General features: G+C 36.9%; 1 protein-coding gene across 7 annotated transcripts in view; it reads left to right on the forward strand.

The window, feature by feature from the left end:
- The window catches only part of LOC138944723 (ras-related protein Rab-37), a 93557-nt gene that overhangs the window by 11961 nt on the left and 62308 nt on the right, over window positions 1–19288 (forward strand). For 4 of the 7 annotated variants that reach the window (XM_070315631.1, XM_070315632.1, XM_070315638.1 and 1 more), the window contains exons 2-3: window positions 2183–2301; window positions 6549–6827. In XM_070315631.1, the coding sequence (XP_070171732.1) occupies window positions 2239–2301; window positions 6549–6827 (342 nt within the window). In that variant the 5' untranslated portion in view covers window positions 2183–2238. Of the gene's footprint in view, window positions 1–2182; window positions 2306–6548; window positions 6828–19288 lie in introns of those variants that run through there. The other 3 variants (XM_070315634.1, XM_070315635.1, XM_070315636.1) reach the window with 2 other exon arrangements.

Genomic DNA, 19288 nt, shown 5'->3' on the forward strand with positions numbered 1-19288 from the left:
ACGTGGGCGGGTGGAACTTATTGTAGTGGGTGGGCCACGTCGAGAGAATGTGTGACAGAGACGAATGACAGGCTCTCGATGTGATTGCTCACGTGACGGAGATGAGAAACGTGCGCGAGTGAGAGGATCTGTTGAGAGAATAGAAGAGAGCTGAAACATGGAACGTGGCGATGGCAAGAGCGAAAGAGAGAGAGAGGAAGAGAAGATGTAAAGAGAGAATGGAACGGCCTGTCGAGTGTGACGAGTAATACTCGAATGCGATTAAAGTACGCATTCGAGGGAGATAGAAAGTGCATCGGCGTGTGCGGGTGCGGAGATGAATGCTTGAAAGAAAGAGAGAGAGACGCGATGAGAATGCACACGTGTCAAAAGGAGAGAAATAGAGAGAGCGGGAGAGAAGATTAAATGGAGAAGGCATGAAGCGCGTTAGGCTATAAAATGTACTAATCAGAGAGAGAGAGAGAGAGAGAGAGAGAGAAGCTGGGTTCTCAACAGAGAGCAGACCCACCGATGTAGCATCGAGATAGAAATGATGATCTCAGGAGCGTTCGTTTGTGGCATCGCGACGAGATGCGTGTGTATGCGCGTGAATCGAGGAGGGTTGAAAATGAATGGATAGATCAAGTTCGAACGAGGGAGGCGCTATATTTTTCGATTTCTCTACCAGGGCTAAATCGACGTAATAATTTTGTCACGTGGCGTGTCAGTAATTTTGATTTTTATCCCGAAGCAAACATATGCATACTTCGAGAGCAAATTTATACTTAATCTTTATAATCAGCCATCTGGAAACATGATAACGTCCTACTATTATATAAATCCTTCCGTATATACAAATTTTTTGTTGAATCACCAAAATATTGAAGAGATATAAAATCTGCTCAATCTCTTCTTAAAGTGCGTCTTTTGCGTAGAGACCGTTATTAAATATTATTATTAAAATATTATTAATTAATACTATCATTTTATTAATATAATTAATTAATAATTAATTATAATCTTTTTATTATAATAATAATTATATTTATTATAATAATTATTATTATTAGAATAACTATTGGGTGATTGCATAAGTTCGTGCCCGATTTAAATATAAACTTCAATAGATTATATTTTAGAGATAACACTTTTATTAATCAATTATATAGTCTCCATTCTTTTCTACAATAGTTTTCCAACGATCTATAAGCTTGTCGATTCTATTTTTGAAGAAAGAACTTGGTTTTTCTTGAAAAAAGTTTCTAAGGTGGTTTTCGACAGCTTCCTCGGAATTGAGATTCTTGCCATTTAAACTATTCTGCAAAGACCGGAACAGATAAAAATCTAAAGGCGCAATATCTGGAGAATATGGCGGGTGCTGCAGAATTTCCCATTGCAACTCCTGCAGTTTTCCTGCAGCTTATTCCTTTCAGTCAGGAGATGCGGCACCCACGTATCAAGCTTGGAAATGTATCCAAGCTTTTTTAAATGGCGAAAAGCGGTTGAATTATCCATGTTCAGCCTCTCAGCAATATCCTCAGTTGTAATCCTTGGGTTTCTTTCCACTAAGGCACGCACAATGTCATCATCAATGCCAGAAGGCCGTCCAGAGCGGGGTTGATCCTCCATGTTGAAATCACCATTTCGAAATCTGCCAAACCACTTTTTGACTGTTCGGAGAGCAGGAGCGCGGTCCAAATAAACGCTTTGAATATTTTTTTGTGCAATCCCAACATTCACGCCTTTCCGAAATTCATATAGCATTACATGCCGCAAATGCATCTTTCGTTCTCCATTTTTAATGATTTCTCTTATGCACAAATGGACTTATCTGAACAATGTCTGACGCTAAATTGACATAAGACAACGTCATCTATTCGGTGTAAGCAACAATTATCACACGAAAACAATAGAACTCCACCATGCAGCAACCTAAGTTGCCATCTATGAAAATCGGGCACATACTTATGCAATCATCCAATATAAAATTATGCACATGTATATCGTACATGGAATTTTCCAAAAGCAGAATTTTCTAGACATCTTCCGAATTTTTTAAAAAAATTTTCTAAATGGGGGTCGTCCTTTCTAGATTACATGACCTTCCATAAAAATTCCTCGCGATAGATCTTTTTTAATTCCTTCTCACAACGATTAAATAGACCGTGCAATGACCCGGTGGGCGTGATTCTTCTGTTCGCAGTGACCCAATGCGACCGGCTATCACCGTGGGGCGATATTCGCATTTAGAGGGGCACAATGAGAGGCGGCGCTGGTGATGGTTCATCCATGGTCACGGTTCCCACTTCGGCGTCCCATAACGTAAGTATGTATTCTTGGAAAAATCGATCGCTCGACGTGTTACGGTATCTCGACACGCGGGGTACGCTATCGTACGCAACATCCCGATTATCCGTCGTCGACTTTATCACCGGCGCCATACAGGCCACGAGGTCGTCGCTGTTGAGTAATGAGCGCGGAGAACCGGTGCGGCAGGTATCCTGAGAACGGTAGTTGTACTCGGGATCACGGGGCTCACCGTCGATCGTGCGTTCGATTAAGCATCTGGCGTGCTCGATCAATAAGGTACTCTCGAAACTGTAATTGTCATCCCCCCTTCTTTTTTCTGAGGGATCGGATCTTCCTTTCGGACAGTGATAGATCACCCCGGTAAATTATCCTGGCTAAGCAGTTGTTCCAAAAATGCCGTATCAATGTTTGCGCAAACATATCTATTCCAAAACTGTCGATAATTGACATGTAGCTTGAACGATATTGTTTGTGTCTTTTGATTGCATTCTATTTGACAGCGATGTTTATCTTTGATATTGCTTACATTCGTCTATAATTTTGGATGAGAGTTAAAGTAATATTAAATATATATGAAATATTAAGATTCTTTTTTTTTATAACAGCAAAGAGCAAAACAAAATTAAGAGAATAAATTCTATTATATATTATGTTCTTCGATGTAATATCGCTAAATTTAATTTAATCTATTAAATATTTTTAACTTTTTAAAAAAGCAATTTAAAAAAGAGCTCTATGTCTTTCTAAATATATTTCCAATAAATATGTTAGAGAGAAAGAGACAAGTTAAATGTGTATGTGTGTGTGTGCGTGTGTGATTATGTGATTATTTTTTGTATAGAAATAAAAGGAACACTAACGAATTTGAGACAAAATAACAATCGAAGAATATTATTTGAAGCTAAATTATTGGCAATATAATCAGATGGATATAAATAAAATTTACGTATTGGACTTGTACACTAAATATTTTAATAATAATAATTTTTTTTTTTTTAGTAATGAAAAATAATTTGTTTTGTGTGACATAAATTTACTATCCGTTTTGTATACTCGAAAATAATGTATAAATTTCTTAAAAGTTCTTATCCAGTTTTTTTTTTTTCCGAAGATTGTTTCAAATTCAATATTTGAAATACATTTTTCTCCAAACAATAAGAAAATTGGAGTAAAATAAATAAATATAAAAAAGAAATATTTTCATTATATTTTAATAGAAAAATTCATATCCGTAAGCGAATAAAGATATTATTAATTAGATTAATGTCGTTGAAAGAATTTATGATTCGGAAAAAATACGCTTATCCCTATATTTTGCATAATTAAAAAAAGATATATGTACAATATTTATCTCTGCGGGAATTATAGATATATTCCCATTCTTTATCAAACGTGAATACATATATATTTGAATTGATATCACACAATCAAAGTCGCTGTATGCAAAACAAGCGTCAAGCAATTATGTAGCATAGTAGTATCATTATAACTTAATTCAAGGCTTGAAATCGGGACAACCGGCGTCTACGTCTATATCAAAAGTAGGAAAAAGAAAGGATATGAAATATGATATTTCCACAAGGTATCGAGTCCGTAATGTCAATAATTAATACGAGAGCTAACGATAGTACTACTTAATAATTCGCTCCTATGCCATCATTTATACGCCCTAGCGATAAAAATCATTAAGCCGTGCGACGAATACGCAAAGTACTTTAACTGTCGCTAGAGTAACCTTTAGCAGAGCTAAATATTCAACGAGCAGCCGGCTAGAGATTATATCGGACTTCTTTCTTTCTTCGGTACCACTTCGCTAAAGAACAGTGTTATAAATCATGCATGCCTGTCGCCTTTCCTCTTCATGTAAATTTATCGATTCCATGTGAGCTTCCTTTCGATGACGAAAAAGCAACACCATGACGTCACGAAAGATGTCTTTTGATAATTTTCATTCTACAAGGGAGGATATACATTCAACTCGTAAATGCAATCTTTTTTGTAATTATTAGTTAGGGTAAAAAATTTATTTACTAGTAGGTAATTCAATTAATTAATAAATTCTTTAGGAAGTAAGTTTATATATGTATATTAATTAAATTATCTTGCTATAATAAATAAATAACTAAATGTATCAAATTCACTAAATATTATTACAAACTATTCTTTATTTATGATAATTTTTTTTTTATTGTTAGGATAAGATAATTAATAAATATAAATTTACCTATTAAATATATCTGTATTGATTAAATTATTCTACAAACAAAACCTATAAATAAATTAAGGCTAATCTATAATAATATTTATTAAATTTAGTAAATTGGATAATTCATAAAATTATCAATCCCTAAATATATGTATATTTATATTAATTAATTAATTAAATTATATTATATAATATTAATTAAATTATATTCTACTAGTAGTATATAATTAATTACCCTAAATATCAAGAATAATTTATTATTAAAATGTATTACTGCGATTAATTTATTAATATGATATATCGCAGCAGATGCTTTATTAAAATATGCTTTGTTTGATTATATAATATTCTATCAATGGAGATATACATATATATTGAAATAGATTGAGTTTTGAAATGAGACGAACCACAGATCAAAACGAGAAATATCTAGAGGCTTATACCCGTATTCATAGTCCGTCCTTGAGGAATAAGGATTGCTTGTTCCTCGTTCCATGTTTCATAAACTTTCCTTGACCGAACAAGGAATCTTATTGGCTCCCTTATCTCAAGGAAGGTCACGAGCTTCCTTGAGGAGTGATGCGACCTTTTTAGCAGACGATACGCAGAATATAACCAAATATAACCTCCAAAAGTTAGTTTCGTTACATTTGTGGTTTTGTGGTTATTTGTTGTCGCGCTCTCAAACTGAAAGTATGTATAAAGGAAAAAGGGATAATGGACAATGAATTTTTAAATGATTCTGACGATGGATTTGAAGACGAAAATCCAGAGAATCGGATTCTGTGGCGGATTCCGAAAAGATACATTCGCGATTGGGAAAATCCCGTGGAATTTTTTGAAGATACGAAAAAGTTTTCATATGTATTATATGAAATTAGTTGCATAAAACGGTGCTGCCTCCAGTCGGTCACTAAAAATCCCTAAAATATTCCTTCCTTCTGAAAGGGAGACTCGAGGTCCATCTATGAAACAAGGTGGCCTTGCAGATTCAAGGAATCCTTCATGGAGGCTTCCCCGTCCTTAAAATAAGGAAGGACTATGAATACGGGTATTAGTGACCGTAAGTCTCGCCTTTGCAGGCGAGAGATCGAAATGAATACCTCGATGTGTTAGACGAGTTAATCGTTTACATCGCGCTCGCGACTCCATAAAAGGGATCCCCGGCAATACTCGGTTGTACCTTATTTTACGCTCACGTACGACCATGTCGGGATGTAAACGTTTACATCTTGGTTTCGCCGTAGACTCATTAATTAACATTAAGTATCTCGATGTTACAACGTCCGTTTTACGGGGATTCTAGACATCGAAGACCGATCGAAGGACAGTTATTTTAGCATTCGCCTTCGTACGGCGATGGCAGACGAGATTTTCATTGGACTGGTTCCCCGATCTCCAGTAAGCTACGATAATATTCGCGACAAGCGTTTCGCGAGAGAAATTATCGCGCGATCGGAAAGTTATCGCGAGTTAAACTTGTTTGCGTCCGACACAACACTTTCGATGATGACTAAAGGGTTGGCCTTGAGATTACAATGAGATAATCCCAAGGTGGCAAACTGGATCTCTCGCGGATCGCAGAGCTCAGCTTCTTGATCGAGTTTCGTATATAATTGAATTTGTAAAGTTAACACGTTAGTGTTGTCCATGTCAGTTTATTTTAATCATTGAGCGATAATTTTTAACGGTAGATTCTATGGTAGTTTTTAAAGATAAAACGTCTCGAGAATTATAATCAAACTGTACATAGAATAATTTATGTATACAGAATGTATAAGAGAGAGAGAGAGAGAGAGAGAGAATAATTTATAATAACATATAATATAATTTAATCTAATTAATAAACATAACTTTTATGTATATTTGTTAATTAAATTATATTTTTATTTATTAATTATATATATTGTCTATCAGAGCAAATAAATTTTTTTATACTGAATCAAGAATAACCTGTAAACACAATATTTTAAGCAATTTTTTTAAAACTATGCTAGAGATAGAGAGAATCATCGGAGATATTTAAAGATCGTCATTTAACTATTGTTCGCAGTTTATGACAGCCGAGGATAGCATGAGCGACGACGTGTTCGAGATGGAGGACGAACGCTCATCCGCTGTCACGAGTGCCCATTCCGGCGGTCTTACACCCGCAACCGGGCAACGACCCCTCAATAAGACACCCTCGCCTACCGGATACCGCGATTATAAGCCACCTGCCGAGGTGCTCGATAACAATTATAGTACAACGTTTCGAGCAACGAGCGACTTCGAGCACGTGAGGAGTTCGTTGAAAAGGGACCAGCAGAAGGATGATAATTTTGCGCACAAGGTAAGAATCGCTAAATTCTCATAAGAATACGGTGTAATTTCTATCTTCATTAATTTTAAGAAAATCACTTCTATTTATAAATTAAAAAATAAACTTTTTCTCTCTAAGAAATTTTATTTCCTCTGTAATGATGTCTCGCGTTTATATCGAGCGTGATAAAAGTACGCTTGTGTGTTAGTACCTCGCAAACATACGCAACGAGATTAACCTTTCCTTCGTGCCAAGGACAAGGCAGCCTCCTCTCTTCGGCGAAACCGTGGAATAATGATCGGGAATGCCGGGGGTCCCGCGATACGGCCTCCGAGACGATTCCCCATCCTTCATCATCTCGCATCCTCGTCCTCTTCCTCGCTCTCTCGCAATCTCTCTCTCTCTCTCTCTCTCTCTCTCCCTTTTCTTCAGCCCTCTCTTCTCCTCCTCTCCCATCGAATACCGTTTTCTTTCTTCGTTTCGTTGCGTTGTCCTTTTCCTCTCTTCGTTCGCTGCCCAACCGTTCGTCGCGTAAGATCATTCCGTCTCTCTTCACCGCCTTTTCTTATCATTGTCTTTATTCGGATCTGCAGAGAGATTTACTAGTGTCAATTGAATGACGTTTGCGCATTTTAAATTTCGTATAAAATTATTTCTGGATAAATAATATTTTTCTATCAACACTTTGATCGCCACAATAAATACACGCCATAATATTATGTACGTTTCTCATTCACGATCATCACGTATATCTCTTCAGTAGTCATACGAAGTTTTGTCAAGCATCTTACTTTCCGTTTATAAATTTTCCATGAATGTACGCGAATACAAAATGCTCGAATTGGGGAATAAATATCGTCCATAAAGAGATACAGACATTTTCTGCAACGAAGGGAGACAAGATGTTTCGAATACCTCTGATACATTTTATAAAATAACGAATTTATTTATTTATTTTCAAATTACATTATAAGTTTGTGAATTCTCGATCGTAACGATTCATCCAGTGATGAATTTTAAATCTTTGATAATAATTGATATCAAGATGCGATGTGCGCGTTACGCGAGTATCCGTGAGATCCGGGTGGAGATTCCATTGAAAGCCGAGCGATTTATCGCGAAGTATTTCCGATCGATTTCAGCTCAGATAGCGACGTGACGTTTAATCTTACATTTCGAGCCGCGAGAAACGCCGCGGTAATAAAATATAGAACCCAGGAGCCATCGAACACTTTTTCTCGGTTGCCCCGTCGCAATTAAGGAGTGAGTTCCCTCTCGTGACCACTCAACGTGGGACGGTAGAGCATAGAGGATGTTGAGGAGAAGGAGAGGAGAAAGGGGGGACCGAGTCGGCTTGAATAAGCTACTTACACACACTAAGGGGGACCAAGTAAAACCGGTAGGGGGTCTAACCGCGCACCTCTCGAGCCGGTTCTTGCCTTGCACTTTCTTCGGGCCCTCGTCCGGGCACCTCGTCAGTACTCACTTCGTACCGCCTATAAAGGATAATTGAAGACCCCGGTGCGGCAACCGGCTCACGATTTTTGCAAATTCTCTCCGGGAGGGAGAAGATAAATATCGAATTAAGAGGAGAGAGAAGAGCGCGGTCTCATCCTTCTCCGCCTTCCTTCGAGCATGTTTTTTTTTTCTCGTCGCTTCATTTCCATTTCCGCTTCTATCGAAATATAGTTTTTCCCCGATTCCAACAAAAAAAGCTGCTAGCTTCCGGCATCTTCGAATGCGATCTTACAGAAAAATGTAATAGTTTTTTGATAAAACTGGTAAGATTCTTATACCCGTATTCATAGTCCTTCCTTATTTTAAGGACGAAGGAAACCTCCATGAAGGATTCCTTGAATCTGCAAGGCCACCTTGTTTCATAGATGGACCTCGAGTCTCCCTTTCAGAAGGAAGGAATATTTTAGGGATTTTTAGTGACCGAATGGAGGCAGCACTGTTTTATGCTGCCTGCAACTAATTTCATATAATACATATGAAAACTTTTTCGTATCTTCAAAAAATTCCACGGGATTTTCCCAATCGCGAATGTATCTTTTCGGAATCCGCCACAGAATCCGATTCTCTGGATTTTCGTCTTCAAATCCATCGTCAGAATCATTTAAACATTCATTGTCCATTATCCCTTTTTCCTTTATACACTTTCAGTTTGAGAGCGCGACAACAAATAACCACAAAACCACAAATGTAACGAAATTAACTTTTGGAAGTTATATTTGGTTATATTCTGCGTATCGTCTGCTAAAAAGGTCGCATCCACTCCTCAAGGAAGCTCGTGACCTTCCTTGAGATAAGGGAGCCAATAAGATTCCTTGTTCGATCAAGGAAAGTTTATGAAACGTGGAACGAGGAACAAGGAATCCTTATTCCTCAAGGACGGACTATGAATACGGGTATTAAAGACTTTCCGCGAGCAAATATAATTCGTACTTTTTAGCAAATTCGCACTTAGCAATACAATACAAAATGTCGAAGCTCAATTTCTATATAAATTAAACCTATCGAAATTTAAGATCCATAAATGCGTGAGATGATTGAGGTGGAAAATAAAAGCAAAATTTCGAGGAATCTCACAATTTCGTGCGTATATTCGTCGCAAGATTATTTTAACTTTCGTGAAGTTTCGTTTATTCCGGATGAGGTGAGATTAATTATCTCCGACAATATCTTTTCACAACGGAGCGTATCGAAGCCTCGGCTAGACAATGCGCTGACCTCAACTGCGCTCGTGCATCTGCGTTAGGCTCGCATACCAATTGAGTTAGCGACCGCGTGGTAATGCAAAAGCGACGCGATACATATATGTGCATACACATCTGTATATACAATACATAGATGAAGGATTTTGGGTAAAGTACAGAAATTTACGAGAGAAGAAAAGAGAGACAGTTCCTTTATCTCTTGTTTCGTGCCACGTAGCGAGAAAAACTATTGTCCCATAACTGTCGACGTATAAGATTGGGCGAATTGAAAAAATATCGTTCATAAATTTTTTTTGAAGCATTTCGATTTCAAATGGTGTGTGATATTTAATGCGACGCAGTAATGGTTAGATTCGTTTGTACGAAAAATTATGTTTTATATATATATGAATTGAAATTATCTTGTATATTGATAAATTTTACAATTTATATAAAAAACATAATTTATATAGATACAAGAATAGATAAGAAGAAGGAAAAGTAAAGAAACAAAAAGGTGAGAAAAATTGAGAATTATGTATTTAAATTAATACACGAAATTAATTTCTTTTTCAAATTATATTTAATATATAATCAATTTTCTTTATTATTTTATAATTTTGAAATTCCCTTTAACTTATCAAATATTTTGTATATGCGCGCGATTTATTAACGTATAGATGAATGAATAATTCATGACTTTTCGCAATCTTGTTTTCGGAAGAGTCGATGATTAAGAGAGAAAAATATTTCCTTTCAATTATTAAGCTCTAACTAACTGCCAATGGAACTTCAGTAGTAAACGAATTGTCTAATCGCAGATCCGAGCTTGTTCTCGAAAATACAATAATTAGTTTGAATCACAGAGATTACTTGATTGTAATTCCTTTTTTTTTTCCAGTCGAAATTTTGCTCCTATTTTCAACCTAATTTTTCTCATGTTTATGGTAATTTTAGAGGTTTTCGATAAACTAAATTTATATAAAAATTGTAGTTCTTTATTCTGCGTGTCTCAAATAGACGATAAAAGAGAACAGGTTTTCAGATAGAGATTTACAAGAGGGGGCTTTCGATAGAATTATAATTTAAAGTAATTTCAAAAATGATCGAAAATTGAGATTGAAAATAGGAGAAAAATTTTTCGTCTCGGATCGCTTATATATTTTTCTGCTACAATGTACAAGGGAAGACAAAGACAATCGCGATCGTTCAATCATCTTTATCGGCGAATCGAAATTATCGGTCGAATTCTTGAACGAAATAATTGAATTGACATTTGTCGAGAAACGATAGATAATAAATTATAGATACACATATTCGTGACATAATCATGGGAACATGTAACGAGTTTCCACTTTCCTATCTTTCCGCAAAACTCGTAGAAAATAGATATTTCTCCCGCACACGTTTTACGATTATCCGTACTGTTGTTCAAAGAGGATACAAATTGGCCCTTTAATTGCGCGCCGACTTTAATGTAATTACAAACTACGTAAATGTCTCTCCTTCCCCTCTCTCCCTCTCTCTCTCTCTCTCTTTTGGAGTTTGTTCTATTCACCGAGAAAGCGCGCGGCGCGATGTTTCCGCTCGCGGGATTCGCTCGACTTCATTTCGCGCTCGGCTGATTCGATCCGAGTTTGATAATAATCTAACCATCTAACCGCAGCTGTTGCACCAAAGAGCCGCCGGAAGGTTCTATTAAACCAGCGGTCGTCACCACCGCGACTCCGCTCGGGTTATTTTTATCCAGCGGTTACCGCTCGAGAGATCTCTCTCTCTCTCTCTCTTTCTTTTTTTCTTTCGAGGAAGAAGAGGAAAGTGGAAGGGAACTCGCGTCGGATCTGTCACCTGGCACCACGCGCCGCGAGTCTCATTAAATTTATCCGCGTGACCTTACTCGCCCGTAACGTCGATACTCGGACCTCGATAACTGCCGCGTTATCTCGTCGCGATAAATCTCGTTTTCGCGATTAATGCCTCCCTTCGCGCATCGCGCCCTGCGCGTTTACGCGGGACAAACGACGGACACGTGCCGAGCGAAACCAAGACGGATTTATGACCGACGCGCTATGTGTCACTCATCAGAGCGAGTCTCTCGTCGAATCATCGCCGCGGTGTAATCATCATCATCGTCTACGTCGCGTTTATATCCGCGCGATTCATCGCTATTTGTATCCCGACACCCCGTCCGCCTTTATATTCGCGGAATATCGTAACCCGAGGCTTTTAATATCATAATCGAGCAAGTGATTAGGACAAAATCACGTATTGACAGCGGACGCGTTGCCGATCGATCAAATTTTCGCGGCTGCGATAAAACCCCTTCTCTCTTTATAACTAGAATTCCAAAGTGAAATTTTCCCGAATTTTTCGAATGATCTTTCAATATAAACGGGATATTATTTTTTCAGGAAAAAATATAAACCGCCTATAAATGTCACGGTACATAAAACGTGCCTCTCTAACGCGTCATCACATCATGCAGATATGAAGAAATATATTATCGCATATTTTTTGCGATTTAAATATGGATGTGTGTACTTTATTGCTAAACTGTTCCCATTCATAACAATAGATATTTATATGCACTGTTCGAGAAATTATTACCGTTTAAATAATATATATATATATTTAAATATGTCCATTGCGCATATCGATGAATTTGACATTTATACAATAATTTGTTGTTATTTAATTTTATATAAATTCCATTTTTCATTTTAGTTTTATATTTTTTACCTTTGTTTAATCTATCTTTTACTTCACCACATCGTTTCAGTATTTTTTAACACTATATTCGCATCGTGTTTTGATTTATGGGATACTGCGCGATGTGACACATTAAAGAGAAAACGCGAAACATCGATTTTCATCTCGGGGAGAGGGCGAGTCACGCAACCCACGCTCGCATTTATCGGTCGTATACCGGATCGTCGTCTCCTCTGTTTCTTCCTCCGTTTCGTTCTCTCCCTCCGCCTCGTCGACGATTAGCATACGAATGCACACGGCCTTGTCATGCGCCATTGAACGTTGCGACCACGAAAAGCGGCATTGTCCGCGGCTAAAGGCTGTCGCATATGGAGAGAGAAAAAAAAAAAAAACCGAGTCTACGAGAGGGGAAAAATTATGGAGTTATTTAACAGAAAGATATTTTGCCAATGAAATAAATGGAATTTTCAAATTTACTATCAAATAATTTCAAATGTAAAAGGGTTGTTTTGTGTCATATATACTGTATTTTTCTTATAATTCTCTTACGCATGGAAATGATATTCTCCCTTTGATCCTTACACTTTCAGCATCGAGTACGATATCGAAATATTCTTCTGAATATTTGATATATGTCTGCGCGACCCATGTTTCACGTATTTTCCTTTCGCACTCGCAGTCGGAGAGTGCGCCCCCTTAAAGATCATTCCTCGATATCATAGGATTCTCGCGTCCTTTTATTTTCTTTTCTTCCGTTCTCGGATGTCTCTGTATTTTTTTTATCGTGGGCATTTTCTTCGCGGTGTTGTGGGATTTTCGGTCGTCGCGTCTCGCATCGGATCGCAGTCGAACGAGATCTGTCCGTTGACAAAACTCTCCCCCTTATCCATTTTGTGTGATAAGGTCCTTCTATCCTTTGATAAAGAACTTTTCAAACTACGCAATCTCAATTTTTTTCTTTGGAAATTTTTCTCACGTTTATAGCTTCTATAGAATTTCGATAGATTTAACTTATATAAAAATTGTGAATTCTATTTTGTATCTCAAATAGACAGTAAACGAACGATTTCCCACGTACAAGTTTAAAAGAGCAGCTTTCGGTCAAACTATAGATTAAGTAGGTTGAAAAAAAAAGCGATTCGACTGCTTAAAATATCAAAATAGATGCTAAATTAAAAATTGAGATTTCTCGAAAGGAAGAGAATATATATTTTTTTTTTTTTTTTTACATCAAGCCAATTTTCAAGATTATTCAGGCATCTATTTCTTCTCGAAGAGACGACGTTTGATTGAGCACCGCTGGGTATACGATGCCTCCATCTTCGTATCCTCGCTTTTTTTCTTCACGCGTGCGAGCTTTAAGGTGGGTATACACTTAGCGAACGAACAGCGAGTGCGAAACGTTTTGAACGTTTTTCTCGCACGAATTGTCTTTGATGTACCGCCTCATGAGGGAATCAAGCCGAATGCGAATCGAACGTTCTGTTCGCATTCGCTTTGGCGTATATATCTGCTGAATGATAATAAACAGGGTTGGGAAGTAACGCGTTACTTGTAACGCCGTTACCGTTACAGTTACTTTTTTTCGGTAACTGTAACGGTAATGGCGTTACAAATTTTATTTGTAACGGAAAAAGTAACTTCGTTACATTTTTCGGTAACGAGTAACGAATTTAATAGTTACTTTTATCGTTACTTTTTTCAAATTTTTTGATTTATTTAAGATATTATTCTTGCTATTGTGGGTGATAAAATTTTTATCTTAACCGTAAAGCCGTAAGCAAATCGACCAATTAGCATTCTTATTATGTTGTAATCTCATTTACTACCAGTTCTAAGTACCTTGCAACGAAAATTAGAAAATCTCAATAAATCTGACCTTATAGATTGCCATTCATTAGTTGAAGCTATTCAGCAAGGTTTAAATAAAAGGTAACTTATTAATTTGATTAATACATATGTTATTTAATTTTAAATAAGGATTTAATTGAAAAATATTATTTTATTTTAAACTATTGATTCAAAAGTATTAATTTCAATAAAACAAACAATGTCGCTTAATTTACTATATTTGATTTTAGATTTCTTACAATATTTGAAACAAAAGAATTAATAATAGCAGCATGTTTACATCCAAAATTTAAGTTAAACTGGTTAACCGGAGAAAAAAGAAAACGTGCTGAAAATTACTTGGAGGATTTATTGGGAATCCGATCAACTGAAAATTCTTCAAAAGCTGGAAAATCTGACGATCACGATGATTTTTTCATTTTTGAGCAAAAAACGGTGCAAAATGAATCTGAACAAGAAGAATTGCAACGGTTTTTAAAATCAAATAATTGTAATGTAGAAATGTTAAACGACTATCCAAAACTTAAAAAACTTTTTATTAAATATAATACAGCTCTACCAAGCAGTGCATCTGTAGAAAGAATGTTTAGCATCGGTGGCTCTGTATTAACACCACAAAGAGAGCATTTAAATGATGATACTATGGAGCAACAAATTTTATTAAAAATTAATAAAGAATTTCGATAAAATTTAATCATTTATTTTGTAATAAACCTTGAATGAAATCTTGCTTACAATTTTTTAAAAGTTTTTCTTATGCAAAATAATTTATTAGTTTGTATTGTAAAAAAGAAACGGAAATTGTTACGACTCGTTACTTTTTAGTAACTGTAACGGTAACGAGTTACTTTTATAAAGTAACTTCCCCAATCCTGATAATAAAGAACGTTTGCATTCGCTGTTCGTTCGGCGTTCGTTCGCTAAGTGTATACCCACCTTTAGAAGCACGCGGTCGTGAATGCGTAACGCGATATCTCATGCATTCTGGAATTGCTCACGATGCATATACGCATTATCGCAACGGACGCGCGTTAAACGAACGCATGTGTCGCGGAAATTTGTATACATGTGTAACGACACGCGTATTATCATTACTCGCTTTTGTTAGCGACCGATATTATTTTTTTTAAACTCTGTTAAATTGCACAAATTCTACACAAGTAAAAGTCGTATAGAAATGTTTCAATTTGTAATTGACTTACGCGTAAAGACATTTATAAATAATAGATATTTTATTTTTATAGTCGTATTGTGTGTAATAAATGCATCCATTCGCGGCCATTTTGGCGGATCTCTATCCCCGCGAATAAGTAGCTTTAACTATATATGTGTCCGATTGAAAGAAGTTCGTAAAACTTTTCTCCATTAAAGACCGTTGTAGGGCGGAGTCGCTTGGCAGGATCACAGCTGTGACAACCTGTGAATTCCGCATCATCGTCATCTGTAAATTTTTACGGCTTGTTTTCACGGTACGTTTTACGATCACGCTTTTTATGACTGCTCTGACCGATCGCGTATTCAACTTTACATTTCCGTTTCAGTTATGGACTGTGTTCCACGAATGTATATGATTAAAAAGAGTCTATTATAATGGACAGTCTAACATTCTTGACGTTCGAATCGAAATTTAGCTTCTTTTTCAATTTTTTCCCCTTTATGGATTCCGGCGAAGATCTTCAACATAAGTTTAATTAAGAATTCAACTTCTACCTTCTACTTCAAATAGTCAGTAAACGAACAATTCCTATTTAGGGATTTTAAGGGGGAGCTTTCGACAAAATTATAGATTAAATATTAGTTTCAAAAGAAAATAGATTGAAAATTGAGAATAAATGTAAAGAAGAGATAGGGCATCAATTTCATATCTTTCGATATCTTTCACAAAAAAATTTTCCATAGATAAACTTGCGATACAAAGAAATATTTATCGCGACGAGTGTGGTCGCGAAAAAAAATATAAAAAGCACGGCTGTAAATCGCCAATGACTAAAAATGCAAAGAGTGACCGCAACTGATCGCACAAGAAATCGTTAATCATTGTTTCACGGCGGATACACAAGAAACATATTCGTTGCAAGAAATATCGCGGATTTTATAATCACCTGATCAAACATCCACGTGTTTGAAAGTTGAATTTTTCACACAGCAATCTGTAACAAGATTCTAAAATTATTAAATGCAATCTTATATTTGAACTAGAGATTTTTTGCTTGATTCGAATCAATTTTTTCCGTTAAGAATACCGAGATATTTATAGCTCTCGTAATTTATGATTGCGAAGATGAAGTACATATTTTTTGCGAACTAAGCTTCGTACAGAAGAACGAGAGAGAGAATCGATGACAATAGATTTATCGTATTATCAGTTATATGTACAGGGTGATTACTAATTCTCTTCGTTCGAAATATTTCTGCTATTAAGGGGAAAAATCGACGAATTAAGCCGTGACGCTAACTTAGATTAAATGAAACTTTATTAGTTGTAGGAACACGTGCGCTTTAATATTTTATTTCGCAGAATTTACAGCTCTGTAGAATTCGATCATAAAAAAATATCATTTTATTTAAAAAGATAAAATCAACTTTTAAATTTCCTTCATGTCTTCCATCCATAAAACGAAACTATTGTCACCATTTGACACGCAACACGAAACCGTGAGGTCCTTTAGCTTCAATTTTCCTATGTTTAAAATAGCAGAGGTATTTCGAGTCGAGAGAGCTAAGGGATTACCTATTCTGTATAATCGTATGGCTTTTGAGCAAATAATCGAAACTGACGTAACATTAATCAGAATAAATATTTAATTTGTAATACTCCTTTCAAAGTATGCGTGTATATGGAAAGAAGCTCTTGCGTTTTACTATCGTACGTCAAATTTTAATGTCGGAACACGCCAGTTTTCCTTTATATCTTCATTTTTCATCTCAATTTCTTCGGATAAAAATAATCCTTACAACTCCGGCAATGTAACGGCTTTTGAGAAGGTTTCACGCGACTCGGTCATCGCACAAGGAAATCCTCTCTGGTTCGCAGTGAGCTCTTAACGCTCGCTCACCCACGGTGATTACTTGGCAATTAATTGAAAACGCGCGGTAGGGCGACCATCTACAAAGAAGCGACGGGGTTTCGCCGTGGGTGGTGGGAAGGGGAGAACATAGTAGTAGATCGGCAGCGAAAAGAGAGCGAGGGAGAGAAAAGGAAAGCGAGAGGAGGGGAATGAACGCAGGAAGGAGCGAGAGGTAGCGTAAGGGAGCGAGAGAGACGGGGAAGTTAGGGCAGTGAATTAAGTTTCTCCGCCCCTGAGGCCGACACATTCGCCGACACTCGTCACGACCATCCCCTGGGGGTCCCTGCGAATCTTTCGATGAAAATTTCTCACTCGCGAAGGGGACGCCGCTGCCGCGAGGCCCCCCCGCCCCCTAGGGAATTGTAAATTCTCGGGGCCTCGCGACGTGACATCCGGGCGCGGATCCTCACCCGAGGATTCGATATCCCGTTTGAAAAACGAGATTCTGAAAGCCGGCTTCTAAAATCAGAGTATTCTCCGTTTTGCGATGATCCTTTTCGCGCGTTCGCCCTTCTGTCTCTTAACGGGTCGCCGATTGCGATCTTCGAGCGGAAAGTTTCTTTCGAAAGGCGCACGCTCGATAAGACGAGAGAAAAAAGATCTCTCTGCGAAAGATTCAAGCGGAGAGCAACGGGATATTGAACGTCGAGATCGTGCTGGCTTAACGATTTTTGCCAATAAGAACGCTCTTTAGTCACGTCGTGATTATTAATTGCAAGTTTGATCTCCCTTTTCTACGCGCTGTACAATCAATTTCAACAATCTTTTAATTAGTAAATCCACTTAGCTACGTGTCGTGCTTTATTATACAGAGAATGCGTCCGAAATTATAAAAAAGAAAAAAAAAGGAACTTACTTTTTGTGCAAGAATAAGTGGAATATGTGGGATACTATTTTCACGTGCGGTTCCATTCTTAAACAACTTTAACTTTCAAAATTAAGAAATATCATCTTTTTTTATCCTTGTTCTAACTTAAATAATCTTCAACGATCTTATTATATATTGTTGAATTCATCTCGATAGTAGTTGAGAAAATATTCTATACTGGAGAACTTTTCTATAAAGAGTGTGTAGATTATTTCATTTTTCTAATAGAATGTTATATATTTTTATATATTATATATTTTGCTAGCTGCTTGGTTGAGAGATGAATTCAATACAATATCGTTAAAACTTAAAGAAGCGTAAATATTGGATGATTGCATAAGTTTGTGCCCGATTTTCATAGATGGCATTAAGTAGCTGCACGGCGGAGTTCTATTGTTTTCGTGTGATAATTGTTGCTTACACCGAATAGATGACGTTGTCTTATGTCAATTTAGCGTCAGACATTGTTCAGATAAGTCCATTTGTGCATAAGAGAAATCATTAAAAATGGAGAACGAAAGGTGCATTTGCGGCATGTAATGCTATATGAATTTCGGAAAGGCGTGAGTGTTGGGATTGCACAAAAAAATATTCAAAGCGTTTATTTGGACCGCGCTCCTGCTCTCCGAACAGTCAAAAAGTGGTTTGGCAGATTTCGAAATGGTGATTTCAACATGGAGGATCAACCCCGCTCTGGACGGCCTTCTGGCATTGATGGTGACATTGTGCATGCCTTAGTGGAAAGAAACCCAAGGATTACAACTGAGGATATTGCTGAGAGGCTGAACATGGATAATTCAACCGCTTTTCGTCATTTAAAAAAGCTTGGATACATTTCCAAGCTTGATATGTGGGTGCCGCATCTCCTGACTGAAAGGAATAAGCTGCAGGAAAACTGCAGGAGTTGCAATGGGAAATTCTGCAGCACCCGCCATATTCTCCAGATATTGCGCCTTCAGATTTTTATCTGTCCCGGTCTTTGCAGAATAGTTTAAATGGCATGAATCTCAATTCCGAGGAAGCTGTCGAAAACCACCTTACAAACTTTTTTCAAGAAAAACCAAGTTCTTTCTTCAAAAATAGAATCGACAAGCTTATAGATCGTTGGAAAATCATTGTAGAAAAGAATGGAGACTATATGATTAATAAAATTGTTATCTCTAAAATATAATCTATTGAAGTTTATATTTAAATCGGGCACGAGAGAGAGAGAGAGAGAGAGAGAGAGAGAGAGAGAGAGAGAGAGAACTTATGCAATCACCCAATATATAAAAGCGTGTGCGAAAAGAAAGTTTT

Source organism: Polyergus mexicanus, unplaced genomic scaffold (genome assembly GCF_030449975.1).
Source record: "Polyergus mexicanus isolate NDT 795.1 unplaced genomic scaffold, iyPolMexi1.0 SCAF_2, whole genome shotgun sequence".
NCBI lineage: Eukaryota > Metazoa > Arthropoda > Insecta > Hymenoptera > Formicidae > Polyergus > Polyergus mexicanus.